This window comes from Acomys russatus, chromosome 28, assembly GCF_903995435.1.
Source record: "Acomys russatus chromosome 28, mAcoRus1.1, whole genome shotgun sequence".
Taxonomy (NCBI): domain Eukaryota; kingdom Metazoa; phylum Chordata; class Mammalia; order Rodentia; family Muridae; genus Acomys; species Acomys russatus.
The window spans coordinates 13,034,586-13,052,366 of record NC_067164.1 but is presented as its reverse complement, the minus strand read 5'-3'; the positions used below and the strand labels follow the sequence as shown (position 1 = coordinate 13,052,366).

The following is a 17,781-nucleotide window of genomic DNA, read 5'->3' as shown; positions in this document are numbered from 1 at the left end:
AGAAAAAGAAAAGAAATAAAATACAAGCCAACTTAATCTCTTCTTACAATTAACTGAAAAAGTCAAGTATAAAATAATTAGTTTCATTTTAGATGTTAGAAACCAAATGCATGCTTAGAAACACCAGATATATGTGAACATTTTATCTATTTACTGTAGTATGATTTAATTTTTTTTCCTTCCTTGTGGTTATCTACAGTTCCATAGTCTCAAACTAAACTTACACTGCTTTTATAATAGGAAGAAAACACAATAAAATTTATATTTGTGAACTTCCTTTATTATATGCATCACTCTTTTACTAAAATGTGTTCTGCTGTAAGGAAAAGTATCAAAGCATAAGGAAGGGTGAATGCAGGAAGCAAATACAATACAGGAGGACTAACTACAAGGTGAGACCGAAAGAAAGAGAGAGAGAGAGAGGGAGAGAGGGAGAGAGAGAGAGAGAGAGAGAGAGAGAGAGAGAGAGAGAGAGAGGGAGAGAGGTAGTAGAGTAGGGGAAGAAGGGAAGGGAGGGGAAGAAAGTAGAGGAAGGAAAGGGAAGGGAGGGAAGGGAGGGGAAAGAAAGGGAAGGGAAGGGAGGGGAAGGGAAGGGAAGGAAAGGGGGAAGGGAAGGGAGGGAATTCCAGTAGAATTGAAAGAAGGTAGATGAAAAGATAAGAGGATCTAATTTGAAAGAGACCATATGACAAGAAGCTCGGAAGCACAACTGGTGTCTTACCACAGGCTACAACCATAGGCTCCATGAATTTAACAAAAAAATAAAAATGTTTTTCACAATCTGGCTCTATTCCTGATTTTTCAGTGTTCATTTCACATAGTAGCCTAACAAAGTAGACAGAGAGCAACCATTTTTTTTAAACAGGGGCGCAGAAACAATACTACTATGAGGCCTCTTTCAGAACCTTACCTAAGTGTAATCAGCACCCATAATGCTACCTTACACCATCACATTTGAGATTCTGGGACTACCATGTGAATGGCATGCACAAAGACTGACCCATAGCAGAGCCTGACAGCTATGCTCAGTGAATAAATCCCATCACCATCATCATCACCACCATCACCATCATCGCCATCATCATCATCATCATCATCACTCAGAGCTTTGTTTTCCATCCCTGTCAAGTGAAGCCTTCCCCGTTTCAGACACCCGCATCATTTACTGCGAGTTCGTAGAGTCAGGCATTGCCCCCAAAACAGTACTGAGTTACTGAGTTCTCCTTTCTGTGACCCTTGTATGCCATTTTTCTTCTCATCAGCATAGCAGTACTGTATTCTGTAAAAGTAACTTTTATTCACCAGCTGAACAAGCTCACCTTTTCTAGTTCTTTCTAAAGTCTGGCTGGCTGGTTCACCTCAGCTCTTCTGGCTCAAAACTCCTCTCCAGGCTGACTACTTCCTGGCAGTTCCCCTCTGACTCATCAGCAGTGACCTCACGTTGAATAAGGCTTAGAAATTAGCTGAGTTAAGGGCAGTTTCTTTTGTTCTTGAGCTGGTGACAATAAAAATAAGTTGTTTTGCTTGACAGTTGGTAAAATCTTTATATGTTCCCTAGCATTCTCCATCAACTTCCTTAGCATTGGCTCAGGCTTTCATCTCCTTCTACCCTGAGTATTATACTTCTATTAGGAAAGTGGTCATTTTTATATTTGTGGACAACGCTTGACTTAACATTAAGCATCCACTACACGATTACTTCAGCACAATTTCAGCTAGATTAAGTTGGTCCATTACTATTTCTCTCAGGTTTTAGTGTCCTGAACGTCTGTGTGTTAGAAATCCATGCCAATTCGTTCTGTATCTCTGTACCCATCCCTCTCTAAGCTTCAGTTTTTGTTGCTTGAAAACCCCATTACAAACATTTTCTGTAGCAGATATTGCTACAGAAAATCATACAGGAAAATCAACTAGATGGTGAGATGTGATCTCTCTGAAGAAAACTGTGTGGCTCTTTGCCTACAGTATTAGAGTAATGTTTTTCACATGTAGGACAGCTGCACTGCTGTTGTTGACTACAGTTTATAGGTCAGTGCTTCCCTGACTTTAAGGCTGCCATCTTTCATCAGTCTCACTCTGCTGTTACAGGAGAGACTGTCAAAGCAAAGGAGGTCTGTTCTCCCTGAGCAACACAGAAGGCAGAGCTGAGGCCTGGGCCTGCTTAAACCACAAATTTTTGTGCCAAGAGGGCATCTGTTCACTGTGTATAGAGGTGAGGAGATCAGAAGAGGAGTATTTTAAGCTCTGCATCTGTTGATACAGAGAGAGAGAGAGAGAGAGAGAGAGAGAGAGAGAGAGAGAGAGAGAGAGAATGAATATGAATAAGGAGTACTTTATTCTAGAGCCAAATGTGAGTGACCATGCTCTGAGAATATGTATTTAAGTTACTCTTATAAGCATGATCCAATGTGGTAACTGTTTTCATAAAGCTTTTATGGTTATAGAACAAAACTCATAAATGAAAAAAAACCTTAAAAGTGCATTGCTGGAACCACACGGGGTTGAGTTGCACAAAAGCAGAGATGTCTCCTCTGCAAGCCTTAGATGCTATCTGATGACATTCTTACCCTTTGACTTAGTTGAGGCTAGGAGTCTACCAGTGCATTCCAAAGCATTTCATCTGACTGAACAAGAAAGTTAGCCCCCACCCCCAAAAAAAAAGAAAGAAAGAAAGTTAGGCCCAACAGAGAAGTAAGCAGTAAGAGGGCTAAAGCTAGCCCAAGATAACTTGCCTCTCAACCTGAAACACTTCAGCTCTCTACATTCACACAACATTGGCATCACCTACAGATAGACTGCTGTGTAAGTACTGCGCACTAACCAATCGCTCCACTGGAGCATTCCACATTCACACCAATTCTAACCAGTCAATCAGCTTTCTGGAATTCTTAGGGCAGTTGTGTCTTTTTTTTTTTTTTTTTTTTTAAGCTTTAGTTGGCACATACCCTAGAGTAAGAGAATGAGGAGATCATTGTGGATTCTAGAGGAGGAAACAAAGAAAGAAGTATCCGATATCCATTCCCTCGTTTGTCATATCTAGTTTCTAGCTGTCCTCAATCACCAGTTATCTGTTCAGATAGTGTGTGTTTTCATGTGCACATGGATGATACAGTGTCTGCACAGATGTGAAAGAAGAACTTATAAGTTGGTTCTCTCTTTCCTCCATGTGGGACCTAGAGATGGAAGGCAGGTCCTCAGACTTGTCAGCAAGTTACCTAACCTGCTGAGCATCTTCCTGGACACTGTCTTTACTCTCAAACATGATCAATTATTCATAAGTAACTTTCTTTACCTTTTAGATTTTTCAGAGTTTGAAACAAATGTTTATAATAAGATATTTTGGATATAAGACCTATGTCTGAACATGGTATTCACTTGCTTCATATAACCTTATATGTTGGCATAGTCATAACCTGATGGCAATTTTGTATAATATTTTTAGTGCACGTATGTTTTGACTGTAGCCCGTCACAAGAAGTCAGGTATAGCATCTAAGATTCAAAAGGCTTTGGATTTTGCAACATTTCACATTGTAGAATTCCCAATCAGGGATAATAAGGAAAACCTATGGTAAAACTCTGGAAGAGGAAAAAAAAAATCTCACCTTTTCTATGTAGTTTACCTCACTCTTGGTCAACACTAATTATGCTCTCCCTACAACATACAGAGGATCCTATGTGTTGACCAGTTATAATGTATAGCCATACCTGAGTTACTACAGACTCCTCATGCCAGCGCAAGCAAAAATAAACTTTGTCAAAAATAAACTAAAAGTGGAAAGAGGTGTCACTATTCAGGCAAGATTCAAGACGGGAACCACAGACTGTTAAAGAGGAGCAAAGGCCAGAATTCAGTAAAGGAAGTCCCACTTAGGCACTGAGAGACTCAAGCTATGAATAGAGGAAGCAGGTTAGACAGCACAAAATATGGTCCTAACTTATAGGCCCACATGTGTAAGCAGGGAACCCTGTGGGGCATCAAACTCTTAGCACCATCCCTCAGAAGAAATGCTGAATGGGGTCCAACAAGAGGTAAGAGGCTTGTTGATATTTGATGTTCTGTGACCTGAAGGATCGGGGCTCTCAAACCAAGGAGAACAGAAAGGTAAGAAAGATGATCTTCATATTGTGTCAGTCAGGAAAAAAAGAAAGAAAGAAAGAAAGCATACAATGAATTAGTGTTGATGAGAACAGGAAGTGGAAACTGGTCAGGCAGCTTAGGGACAGGAACCTTAATTCTTGTTCTTGGCCAAAAATTACTTGATTTTCTTCTAGCTGAGTTAATTGTTCCTAATTTCATCTTGTGTTATATTTTTTTTCCCTTCTACACAACTTGAGTGAGCCCACTGCCTGGAAGCTATACATGATACGTGACCAAAACTGAGTCACCTGGAAACTACAAAGTCCCCAGGGATTTGGTATCTATCACAAAGGCCGTCTCTGGTTCTGGGAAGAATGTCTCTTGCTATGCCCTTATAAGGCCTGAAGGATAGCAGGGATCTCTAAGCTTTCAGCAATCTCCAAATTCCATCACAGTGGAGTTCAGTTTCAACATCTGAGTCTGGGTGACATAAGCATACGTAGTCTGCAGCACATGCATTCCAGTGCATATAAGTAGATAACTATTAAGATTTTAATAAAGAGTTTTTCCTTTACAAAACTTTACCTTTACCTCTGGACTAAATAGTTACCTTCCAATCAGCTCAGATTTCAGGACAACACCCTCGGGCAAAGATCTTGCTCAAAGTTCAGGAACCTGTGTACCGACTTGACTTCAGCAATCAATTCTTAGCTGTGAGGTTGGTGGTCCAGTTCAATTATTACACTACAAGAACAGGATGTAGCCACCACATTCACATATCCATGCATGTACACAGACACATAGCACGGAGACTGAGAAAAGAAGAAAGACAGTCCACATCAGGGTGAAGAATTAATGGGTGAAGAAATGACAAGCATCAGGCCACTTTTTTTTTTTTTTTAACGTCACATAACAAGGACTGATAGCCTTTTAAGTTAGGAAAGTTTCCCTTAAATCCATGGAAAACAAAGATCACCTTGGAGTAAGGAAATTTTAAAAAAAAATTCTATTTTCCCTAATAGCAGTAATAGTTAGAGATGAAGTCAGACATAAAGTTATAAAATTGCTCTTAAGAACATGTTTTATCATATCGCAAAATCCTTTGCCTGAGAAGCTATGGACTTCACTTACAGAAAACCATTTTAGCTAAAACCATAGATTTTCAAACACTTCACTGTTTGGATTTCCCACAATAAGATGACTCTATCCTTTGTTGTTAGAAGAGCCACATCACTTTGTCAAAAGAAATAGCTTCCACCCTCAACAAGCAGCAAAACCATACTCAAGAAATTTGTGAACGTAATTCGCATCTATCTTTTGTAGTTTCCATGAAAGTGGTGTCCCGGGTCCATGTTGTAGTTCAGACCTAACATAGACCCTTTAACTAGAGCAGGATTTTTTTTTTTTTTAGGGGGGAGGATTGCTTGTTTGTTTGTTTATTTGTTTTTAGCCTATCAGAATGCTACTTCATATTAATGCCTCCTAAACTTTATGCTTCCCTAAAGTCCTACAATAAATATGTGCTAATCACTTGTTCGGAAAAGTAATCCATGGTTTCTCTAGTTAATTTGTTCCCTCCTTGCTAGAAGCCACTCAGTCTGCCCTTTGCAACTCAGGTTTTTTCAGAAGGATTTGTACTTACAGAATTCAGGTTCCTTCCCTGTACTAATGGTCCAGGGACAAGAGCCTAGCAGACAAGTGAGCAACAGAGTACTGAGTTCAAAAATGAGGAGTATAATATCACAGACAATGAAAATATTGCTGAAAGAGGTGCCTCGAGCTCAGAAATTGCAAATTAATTTCAATTGAAATTGGGGAAATTAATAATCAGAAAAAAAGTAGGAGGAACACAAAAGCCAACACAAACAATGGTTTGTGATTTCCCACCCAGAACTTGAGCCTGTTCTCAAGTAAAAGTTTATTTAGTTACTTTGGTTCTCAAGATTTTCTCTAATATTGATTCATGAAGACAATAGTCTTATCAATTGTTGCTATCAAGTGATGATAACAGTTTGCACTGTTTGAACACTAGTGTTGATTTTTCTGGATACAAAATGATTGGCATATACATTCTTCCTTTAATATTCTAAATATACTATCATACTTTCTTATGTCATAAAACGTCAAAATGTCTAGTCATAATCTATTTTTCCCAATGTATAAAGATGGCAAAACATGAAAAAACTGTTAAGATCTGAATCACCATTTTAATGATGTTTGAAAAAAATTATACAATATTTCATTAAATGTAAGATGCCTGCTACTGTGGTTTGGATCTTAAATACTCTTCCATACCAGTGTGTTAACAAGGCTTTGACTAAAACCCCTGGTGGCATAGGGGAATAGTATAAGCTTTAACACTGTGTTCTCAACCTTCCTAATGCTGTGAGCTTTTAATACAGCTTATCATGTAGTGGTGACCACCAACCATAAAATCATTTTTTTTTTTGCTACTTCAGAACTATAATTTTGCTACTGTTATGAATTATAATGTAAGTATCTGTGTTTCCTGAAAGTAAAGGAAGGAGCAAAAAATTAGCAGCATGTATGCACATGTCCAAACAAAACAAAACCAAAAAAACCCCAAAACTCTTTATAATAAAGACAGTGCTAGAGCAGAACTTGGAAAGAATAAGACATAGCCAAGTTAATTTTAATGGTAATGTAAAAAATCAAAAAGGTCCACAATTAAATTGAAAAAAAAAAAAACCCTATCCTACAGATGAAACCAAGGTAAACAGTTAGACAACACAAGCTAGCTTTTTGAGATGCTCAGTTTCGGAAACAGCGTGGAGATGGACACACAGGATAATATAGGGTTTTCAGGACTCTCATCTCAAAATACAAGACAATTTGAAGTAAAAATATTCTTCACGGAATGTTGTATTATAATCTATAGTCAAAGTAGATGCCACTTTTAAAAATAGGGCCGATGTTTCTTGAAATACACTGCTGGTTATAATCCACACAATTGTTTCCAAAAAAAAATGGTAAAAGGAGAGTCAGTGCGCGGGGAGGGGGGAGCGGGTGAGTTAGATGAGAAATCCGTAGACACGACTGTGCTGGAAATCTGGGTCATTGGCTATTGACCAAATCATTAACTGTACGGTTTTGTTTTTTGTTTTTTCCTCCCAAGAAATGAAAATGGCAAACTTTACAGCTCTGAAGTCACTTGCCTATAGAACTCTGTAACCGCGTCCTACACGTAGTAGATGCTCAAAACTATTCTATATAGAATCTTTTAGGTTGAGTCCCCGCCCAGATATGTCTTGTTTTTGTTGTTGTTGGGAAAAATGACCTCCTCTAGGTGTTATACTCAAGAACCTGCAAGGTAAACTCTGTCACCTAAGCCGCTGTCGAGTCCACTCCCCCGCGCCTTCAGCTCCTACAGCCGGAGGTGACGTGTCACTCCAGTGTTTTGGTTCCGCGTCCGCCCCTCAGCGCTCGGTCGCCTTCACTTAGCCACTCCCCTCACCTGCAAGGAAGCGCGCCCAGTTGCCCCTCCCCAACCGGAAGTCAGGTGTCCCCGGGGCTGACGGGAAACACCGTCCTGAGCGCACTCCCCCCCCCCCCCCATCTCCGCTCCTCGTGACGCCGTCGCTCGCCCCTTGACCCTCGCGGCCCCGCCTCCTTTCGTACGCCCCCCCTCCCATCGCCCTCCCTTCCTCCCTCCTGGCTGCTCCAGAGTCTCGGAAGGCGATGGAGCAGTCCAAGCCGTCGGCTTCGCTCGCCTGTGAAGAGGCGTCCTGCTCGTCCTGGGGAGCCTGCAGGTGAGAGAGAGAGAGAGGGGCCTGGTCCCGGCCGGGCTAGGGCGGAGAGAAGCCGAGGGACGCGGGCCTCGGGGCGCGTGGAGGCCACGGGGAGCCGCGCGGAGCCACGGAGAGCGGGCGGGCGGGCGTTCGTGCGGTGGGTGTGGCGGCGTGGGCGCTCGGCTTCGGCGCCCGCGCTCTGCCCAGGTCTTCGCGGTAGCAGGTAGGGTCTAGCGGTTTTCCCCCTCGGGTCACACCACTTCCGACGGGCCTGTTGTGGCTCCTGTTGCTTTGTCACCTTTCCTTGGGAGCCCCGGCTCACGGCGCCACTGCGCACTCTCTCCCTCCAGCCGCGCTGCTCAGAAAACTGTTACTTGAGGGCACAAGTCGGGATGAGTCAGTGGCGGTCTGAACACCCCGAGCACCCTCCTGTTGACTACCGGGGATGCTGGGGCGCAGGGAGGACCCAAGGCTCTTACGATTACTTTCCCCCTGAGGGTCTTGTGGTTTTTCTTTCCCAACCTGCAAAATTATGAGACTGGGGCCCTGGTATACTCTTCAGTGTTTGGGTTCTTTCTCTTTCAATCATCTTAGAATTAATAAAGCCCCAAGGATACTGCATACCAAATATAGATGTGGTGGATTTATTGTGGTCATTTAACATAAGGCTTTACCTCTCTACACTGCATATTGAAACGGATGCTACGATTTACTGGATGTAAGAAACAGTATTGCCTGCCCAGGTCAACGTTGCTAAAAATCGGCTTGAGAAATAGTATTTAATACAAATCACCACCCCTTAGTTGGAAAATGTTTATTGTTTCATAGGTGTCGTTATTACATTATTATATACACACACAATAGTATGTTATGTGAGTATGCTGACTTTATTAGCTAGATGATGTGAATGCAGTTATTGTCTGGTGGCTCTAAAAATCTCAACGGTAAACACTGCACATAGCAGTTAGTAAAATTCAAAACATTTTTTTCTTTAAATCTAAGAAAGATGATATCTAATAAAACATACACTTGGTATATAAGGACCTTTAGGAAATTTAGTAACCGGTCTCATGCACAATTGAATTTCGTATTTAGAGTGTGAATATTTAAAAGCCATATTTGCTCTTTAAAAGTTTGTTGTTGTTGTTTTTTTTTCCCCCTAGTAGTACAACTAAAAATTTGCCTGCCATGTCAACAGAATCTGTGGAAATCGATGATGGATTATACAGGTAAGAACCTCGGGGACGGAAACCCAGAACCTCGGAGACTGAAACCCACCTTTTCTGATCATTAGTACAGAGTCTCATAGTCTGTTTGAAGACTATGCCCATGTGGAATTTTCTATGGATATCCTACACGTTCCTTTCAAATTAAAATTGGAGTTTCTTGGTGGGGTCTTCTCATATATATGTAGTGCGAAAGTTTTAAATTATGAAAGCAAACCTTCGTTTTTTTTTTAGACTTAAATGACAGGACCAAGGAAAATTTTATTATCCAATATGAAAGTAAATGACTTGAGTAGAGATAAGAGGCTTTACTAACCTTATCGATAGTGTAGGAGTTTCTTCAGTTACTTCTCTTATGCCTGCAATTTTAGAGGAGGATTATTTCAGTGACTTCTCAAGAAAATACAATATTAGATAACAGAGAAATATTAGGTGACCGAGAGTTATAATTTGAGTGGATTTTAATGTGAGATATGCCTTGAATAGGAAGAGTCTTCCACATGTTTATGTACTTAAAGGTCCCTAGTTGGTAGTACTTTTGGGAGAATATTGAAACTTTAGGAGGAGGGAGTAGATGACTTGAGGTGACTTCCGGGCAGGAGAAATGGCTTGCCACCAAGCCTGACAGCTACATGATGAAGGAGCGTACCAACTCCACAGAAGTTGTCCTGGGACTTGTACACACACATCAGTAGTCAAACACACACACACACACACACACACACACAGACACACACTTTACTAACAAAAGTTCAAGAAAATTAGAATGCTAGAGTAGATTTTTTTCCTTGTAAAAGTCTGTCCTCTAAATTGAAAAGATCTAGAAGATTTGACTTCCATACTTTAAGAAATATGTTTGTGAGGGGAGCATTAGCGTTCGTGAAGAGCCCTGTCATGTCTTTACATGCCAAGCAGCATAGTAGGAATGCTGTCACTTGACTGGTGACTTAAGTGCAATGAGCTTTGGAGTGGAAAGGTCAGGACCCTTCAGGCAGCCTCTGACAGTGATGCTTATAGCTGTGAGACTGAAACCTAAGCTCCAGTGAATGACCTGGGGTCAGTACATGCTGTGTCTGGATAGGAAAGCCGCAGGTAACATGTAGAGCCAACAGAGAGCAAGCACGTAGTTCTAGCCAGAAATGCTAAACAGGCAGTGCTGGGTAACAGTCACAGCACCATGTGCAGCATATGCTGGGCAAAGATGTCTGCCCTGCTGAGTTTTGGTGTGGCTTTGACTCTGTCCTTCCCTTCCCTATGTGTATGAGGGTGAAAATATTTTGCTGGTTAATCTTACCTGTGTGTAACATTGTTTTTTATGTTGCAGCTCACAGCTACGAGTTTGCCTTTAATCTCAGAATATGCTGTTGACTTTTGATATTGTTGTGATATTGGAACTGTTAGGACTGAAGATGAGGCAGAATGTTACGGTTTGAATGTGAAATGTCCATGCACGCTCATGTAAATGCTTGTTTCCCAGCTGGTCATGCTATCTAGGGAAATTTCCCTATCTACCTTGGGTTCCTTCAGGCTTGTGCCTAATACTTTACCTGCTAAACCAGCCCCCCCTTTTTTAGTTTTTACTTCATTGAGTATAATTATCATTAGTTTTATATAATAAAGTTAAAGTAATACCACTTCTCTTGTATAAAACAGTGGTGTGAGTTTTTTCCTATTAGAAGATTTATGCTATTATTATCTTACATTTAGTTCTAGGTGTGTTGTAAATTCATACTGTATCGTTATCGTCACTTAAACAGTTACCTTTAAATCAGTTTTTAAGGTGAAGACCATGTATTTATCCCTACTTTTTTCATTTCTCATATTCTCCATGTTTTTCTGTAAATTCAGATTCTTATCTCACTGTCTTCTGCCTGCTTAAGAGTCTTAACACTTCTTCTATTAAAGTCTTTTAGAAACTTTTCTTTTTAGGTTTTATATGTTCAAAGAGGTTTATTTTACTTTTTATTTTGAGAAATATTTTTGTTGAGTGTGGAATTTCAGGTCATGGTATTTTGGTGCTGTTATTTTATTTCTTTAATGTCTATACTTCTAAAAGTACTGTTTCTGATTTTATGAGAGAAAGACAAATGATAGGTACTCTTACCTTTTCCCCTTACATAACATTCCATTATCTATAGCAACTTTCAAGGTTTTAACTCCTTTCTGTGGTATATGATACACCATGGTAGTTTTCCTTATATTTCTCATTTGGAAATTTTTCAAATTGTAGTATCTGAGTTTAGTATTTCTGGAAAAAAATGAGTATTAGCCATTCACATATTTTTCCCTCCTCTCCATGTTCTATTTTAGGAATTCCAATTTCATGTATATTAGGCCTAATAAACTACCCTAACTTTCCTGGGCTTTATTTATTTTCATCACAGGAAGTTCTGTTGCTGAGTTTCAGGTTGTCTTTGTAGTGTCATATCTGACATTAGTTCCATCCAGTCTGTTCTTAATCTTAGATTTGTAGTTCTATTCTCTGAAGGTTTTTTGTTTCCTTCTGCCTTCTTGAGCAATTAATCATATTTATAATTGATTCAGTGTCTTTGTCTTTTAGTTCAAGCATCTGTGTTATTCCTGAATGTGCACCTGCTGGTTATACTTAGTTCATTGTGGGTTGTGTTTTCCTGCTTCGTGTTCCTGATAACTTTTTTTAAATTGATGTCAGACCTTGTGGGTTTTACATTTTTTTAGATGCATCATAATTTTAGATTCCTAAAATACTCTTTAGTGTTATTTAGGGACACAGTTAAATTACTTGAAAACAGCGTGCTCCTTAACTGTTTATGTAATATTTTTTTCTGTTTTTAATATTTATGTATGCCTGTCTGCCAGTAGAGGGCACCAGATCTCATTGTAGATGGTTGTGAGCCACCATGTGGTTGCTGGGAATTCAACTCAGGACCTTTGGAAGAGCAGCCACTGCTCTTAACCTCTAAGTGATCTCTCCAGCCCCCTTATGTAATATTCTTAATACTGGATCTAATGCATTTCATATTGTGATATATTTTATGGTTAATTTTAGTTATTTTATGCTTAGCTTTAGCAAAACACAAAATTTTATGGAGGTCTACTTTAATAGTAGTGATTATTCTTCTTGTTTTTTGAGGTGATTCTTCCAGCTTTAGAATTTTCTTCATATGTTTGCTAATCTGTACTCAATTTAAGTTAGAGAACCTTCTGCCACTTTGTGGTCCTCTACTTTAAAAACTCTTACCTTTTCTTATTTCATTAAATATTTAAAATATTTATTTATTTGTATGTGTGTCTGTGTGTATCCACTCATGCTATAGTGTGTGTTTATGCACTCATTCTATGGCATGGGTGTGGCAGTCAGAGGACAAATAGTTATTAGAGATATTTGCTTCTCTCCTTCTACCCTGTAGGTCTCAGGGATTGAACTCAGGTTGTCAGACGTGGTGACAGGTATCTTTACCTGGTGGACCATCTTCTTAACAAATTCTAGCTTCTCAAGTTTATAGCTCTTTAATTTAGGAAGACCACTAGATTCCAGCTGCATTTCCTTTCCGCTGTTGCAACCGAGTAATTCTTCAGGTTATAGCTCAAATAAGGCCTTCAGCATGATGAGATATTAAACCAGCATGCAGGAGGCAGAGGCAGGCAAATCTCTGTGAGTTGAGGCCAGACTGATCCACATAGCTATATAGTGAGACCCAACCTAATAAATAAGTAAACAAACAAACAAACAGGTGTCATTCCCACTCCACCTCCTCTCCAGACTAGTGGCCTGAGAGGTAAAGCTAGGCAGGAACGGCCTGCGGATGGCTGATGAGAACGGTGAAAACAGACTCAGGAGACAGGCTTTATTAAGTGGGGAGAAACAAAGGCTGTTTGAACCTTTGGGGAGTGGGTAGAGACTTTGGGGTGAGTGTACATTGTTGGCCAAGGCTAAAGTGCTGGTGCATTATTTGCATGAAGTGGAATTCCAGGTGCTTTCTGAACATGACCATACAAGGTGAGAGGAAGTTTAACCTGGCTGTCTGTAATTAACTTCCTCTGGTGTGGACAAAGGTAGGGGGCCCAGCACTATGTGCACTGTGACATGCAGGCCCAGGGCAGGGGGGGTGGGGAGTGGTCCCTACTCCTACCACTGTCGAAGACATTTCTGGTGTTGGACATGACTTGACCCTACTGCTCTGGACTGGGTCAGACAGTTTCCTCAGTACTTCGGCCCCACAGATAGATAAGTGATTGGTTGATTGAGTGATGATGACTTTTTTTTTCAGAGAGTGATGTTATTTTGTTGAGTTTCCAGTTACTTAAAACAGGAGACTAAATCTGATTCCTGTTATTTCACATTGGTCCAAAGCAGATTCTCAGGTAACCAAGGCTGGCCATAAATTTATAACTAAGGATGATCTTGAATTCTGGATGCTCCCAGGTGCTGGAATTCCAGGCATCAACATCTGGCCTAGCTTATGCAGTGCTGGGAATTGAACCCAGGGTATTGTGCGTGCTAAACAGTCATTCTACCAAATGAGTCACATCCCTGTGCTTTCCCTATCTTGATGACTCTTTGAGCTGCTACTAATTCTTTAGACTTCAACCTAAATGAACCTTATTTCCCAACTGTTCTATTCCTAACTACAAATAATCATCTGTATTGCAGGTCCCCATAGTTTCTGGTACTTCAGTGTGTTTACCATATGCAAATGTTTGTTTATCTATCTCACAGTGGCAGGCCATGGGCATTTTGCTGAGTATTTTACACTTTTTAATTTATTTACTATGTGACCCTTATAGTAAGTACCCTTATGAAGTTCTTTATACTATCTTCTCTGCAGAGTAAATACATAAAATACCTCAAGTATTAATTTTTTAAAGAATTAGATATTTTTATTTTATACATATGGAATGTTCTTGCCTGCATGTGTGTGTGTATCACATTTAATGGCTCGAGCCTGCGGAGGTAAGAAGAGGACATCAGATCCCCCTGGATTTGGAGTTATGGATGGTTGTAACTGCCATGTGGGTACTCAGAACCTAGTCCAGGTTCTCTGTTAGAATAGCAAGTGCTCTTAAACAGTGAGACATGTCCCCAGCCTCCTGGAGTATCGTCGCTAGTAAATAATATGGACACATAATGAAGGTCATTGAAGTGCATCCAGAAGATGCTTAGAATATTACAGGGACTGGGAATGATTTTGTGTTAGGAATTACAGAATTTGAGGTGTTAGCAGAAAAGATGCTGAGTTGTGAATACAATCTATAGGTCTTCAAAGATGGACTGATGATTCTGTGTCGCTCCAAGGAAGTACAATTAGAATTACTACATTAAAATATGAGAACATAGTGTTCCTTTAGCAGAGGTAAAATTTAGCAGCTAGAACTTGCTCAGTGTAAACTGCCTTGATGATATCTTTTTACTGGTCACATTCTCTACTGTGTGGCATGCCCACTTAATAGTGTCACCCAAATGATAGGTCAGAAAAACGAAAATCACTGACCATTTACACTAACATGAATAAATCTCATTAGTGTGGACTAGTGAGGTGGTCAGTGGGCAAGAACACATACTGCTCTTGTAGAAAACTGGAGCTCAGTTCCTAGCACCTATATCAGTCAGCTCATAAGCCTCCTGTAACTCCAGTTCTAGGGTATCTGATGCCCTCTTCTGGCCCTTTTGGTTAAGCCCCATATATATCATGTTAACTTGGAAGAGGGAAATCTCAAGGTGTACATGCAGGCAAAATTCTGTCTACATAATGAGTAAATCTTTTTTTTAAAACCCAAAAACCAAGATAGCAGAATCAAAGGTCCGTAGTGACCACTGAAAAGACTCAATGAGAGGAACAGGAGGGAATGAAACAGTGACAAGTCCACCTAACATAATTCCATAAAGGGGACAGTTTATACTAACTGCCTTGTTATAATGTGGCTCGTGGTGCCAAACTACATTAATTGTCCAAAGTTTATTATATTGTTAGCAATTCAGTTGGTTAACTACATGCTGTACAATCATCTAAAACAACTCTGGACGGAATCAAGTGTCAAGCTGTTAGTTTGCAAAACTTTAAGGCATATTTTATTTTGATTAAATAATCATTTGTTTTTCATTGTGTTTTACATATAGTCGACAGAGATATGTTCTTGGTGACACAGCAATGCAGAAGATGGCCAAATCCTGTGTCTTCTTAAGTGGTATGGGTGGTCTTGGAGTGGAAATTGGTAAGCAGTATTTTTTTTTTTTTTCTTATACTTCTTCCTGTGATACTTTGAGCTGCATAAGATAAAGACTATTCTCTTATTTTCTTTAAAGGATATTAGACTCAAAATGCTGATCAAATTTATTGACAAAATATTTTGTAGCGCAGGTGTGGTTCCACAAAACACACACACACACACACACACACACACACACACACACACGGGCCTCTCACTTGGTCATTCTTTTGTTTATTGACACAGTCTCACTATGTAACCCTGGCTCTTTGGAACTCACTATGTAAATCACACTTGCCTGGAATTCACAAAAATCCCTCTGTCTTTGCCTCCTTAGTGCCTGGGAGTAAAGGCGTGTGCCGCCATACCTGGTTTAACATTCCATTCTTGCCTTGTTGTGGTTGCATTGTATATTCATTCAAACACTAAAAAACGAGTAGATATCTTTTAATGGTATGGTTATGCAAAATTGTATTAATTCATTTTCCTAACTTTCTTTAAGAAGTAAAAATATAGTTAATAGTTCCTCAGAAATATGAAGGAATTCTATGAAGCTATGTTTGGTATGAATTTGCAATTCTAAGTTATTCCATTTCTTTTTCCTTTATAGCAAAGAATCTTGTTCTTGCAGGGATTAAGGTGAGTGCACATCCACAGTATGAAAAGTGGTTTGTTATGAACCATTTTGTTTTTGCTATTATGTAGTAATAATGTATTTTGTCTTATTTCTTCATTTTACATAAGAGAATGAGCAGTTCTGTGTTGTTGTTTTTAATTTATTGAAAATTTAAACATAAAAAGAGTCACCTAATACATTCCTCATTATCTATCCACAGCTTCGGTTACCAGCTCAGTGTACATGCATGTTTCATAAATTTGCTTCCTATTTCCTACTGGCTGCAACTGCTAGATTCTTTTAATAAGAATTTCAGATATTTTATCATTTTCAATATTTTAGTATATATCTTTAACATAGTCACTATTTTAATACCATTTTAACACCTTAAAATGTTTTGATTTATTATTTTTGTATTAGTTTTTTATTATTATAAAATCATGTACTGTAAAGTTTATGTCCAGCATTGGCAAATATTTTAGCCTGTTCTGTTAGGATCTCTCACAAGGATTCAGACAGTATTTGTAGGAGCTATAGTTGTCTTGAGGTCAGCTTATCAAAGGATTTGTTTGCAAAGCTCAGATTTGGTTGTAGCCAGCTTTGTTCTCTGTGGGACTTCGGACTTCAGCTCCTTACTGGCTGTGGACCAGAGGTCACTCTGATTTTACAGCTATATGCCTGTCGCTGTAGTGCTGCTGACAGTGTGACAGTGGGCTTCCTCAAGCACTCAACAAGAGGGGCGACGCTAGCCCACAATGCAGAGGATGGGGCTACCCACAAGATGATCAAGAAGTGTGGGGTGTTTGTTGGTGCTGCCCTGAAAGCTAGCTAGCATAAACGAAGGTCCAGTTGAAGCTCAGCTCTGTGTCTTCAGAAATCTTTTTAAAAGTGTTTTTGTTCTAATCAGGAGCCAAGGGGAATGTATATATACTGCAACTTTAACTTTCTTTCACCTTGACAAAATTTATTTATTGAAGAAAGTAGTCATTTTGTGACACATGTACTGGCACATGTCTAATTCTAGCACTTTTGAAGGCAAGAAGGAGGACGACTATAGGTTGAAGACCAAGCATCGTCCTACTCTACATAGTGAGTTCCAGGCCAGCCAGAGCTACATAGACCTATATCCAATAAAATAGAAAGGATGAAGAAAATATTTGTGGCATATACTTTTGTCTTGTATTGTCCTATAAGCTGGTAGTCATATCCACAGTCAAATTTAGATCTAATTCCTATGGTAAGACTTTCACAGGAAATACTGTGTTCTACCAGGAGATGATAACATTGTCTTTTTCTCTTCTGTATTATTATTTTAGCCATTAATCATTGTTACCTTGATTCATTACATCCATTAATTGTAGTTGTCATTCCCTCTTCATTTATTAGCTTTAATAATATTTTAGAAAGAAAATTTTCTCTTCATTGATTACTTGATGACACTGCACATACACAAGGCCGGATACATACAACACTGGCTTCTTTTCTGTTCACCGCCTTCCAGAAGTCATCCTGACTATTCCGCAGCTGAGACTAAACTTGTGTATTTAAATACACTTCTATGATGTGTTTATTCATTATATATTCTATTTGTAATAGTACAGAAATTGGCTCATCTTTCTTAGTGGAATCCTTAAGTTTCTGAGTTCTTTTGACATAACCCCCATAGTCTTTGTCACTTTAAGTCTTATTGGGAGAGAGATAAAACAGTTGTTGAGAACCACTGAAGTATATTCAAGTTTAATATTAAAATTTACTACAGGGGCTGGAGAGATGGCTTAACGGTTAAGAGTGGTTAAGATTTGCTCTGAGTTCAATTCCCAGCAACCACATGGTGGCTCACAACCACCTACTTCAAATGCCCTCATCTGGCATGCAGGCAGACAGAGCACTCATATACGTAAAATAAATAAAATATTTTTAAAAA

General features: G+C 39.4%; 1 protein-coding gene across 1 annotated transcript in view; it reads left to right on the top strand.

Annotated features, from left to right (window-relative positions):
- Positions 1–7,779: 7,779 nt before the first annotated feature.
- The window catches only part of Uba6 (ubiquitin like modifier activating enzyme 6), a 58,228-nt gene continuing 48,226 nt past the window's right edge, over positions 7,780–17,781 (top strand). The window contains exons 1-4 of the mRNA XM_051170152.1: positions 7,780–7,850; positions 8,993–9,058; positions 15,153–15,247; positions 15,852–15,880. Coding sequence (XP_051026109.1) covers positions 7,780–7,850; positions 8,993–9,058; positions 15,153–15,247; positions 15,852–15,880 — 261 coding nt within the window. The remainder of the gene's footprint in view (positions 7,851–8,992; positions 9,059–15,152; positions 15,248–15,851; positions 15,881–17,781) is intronic.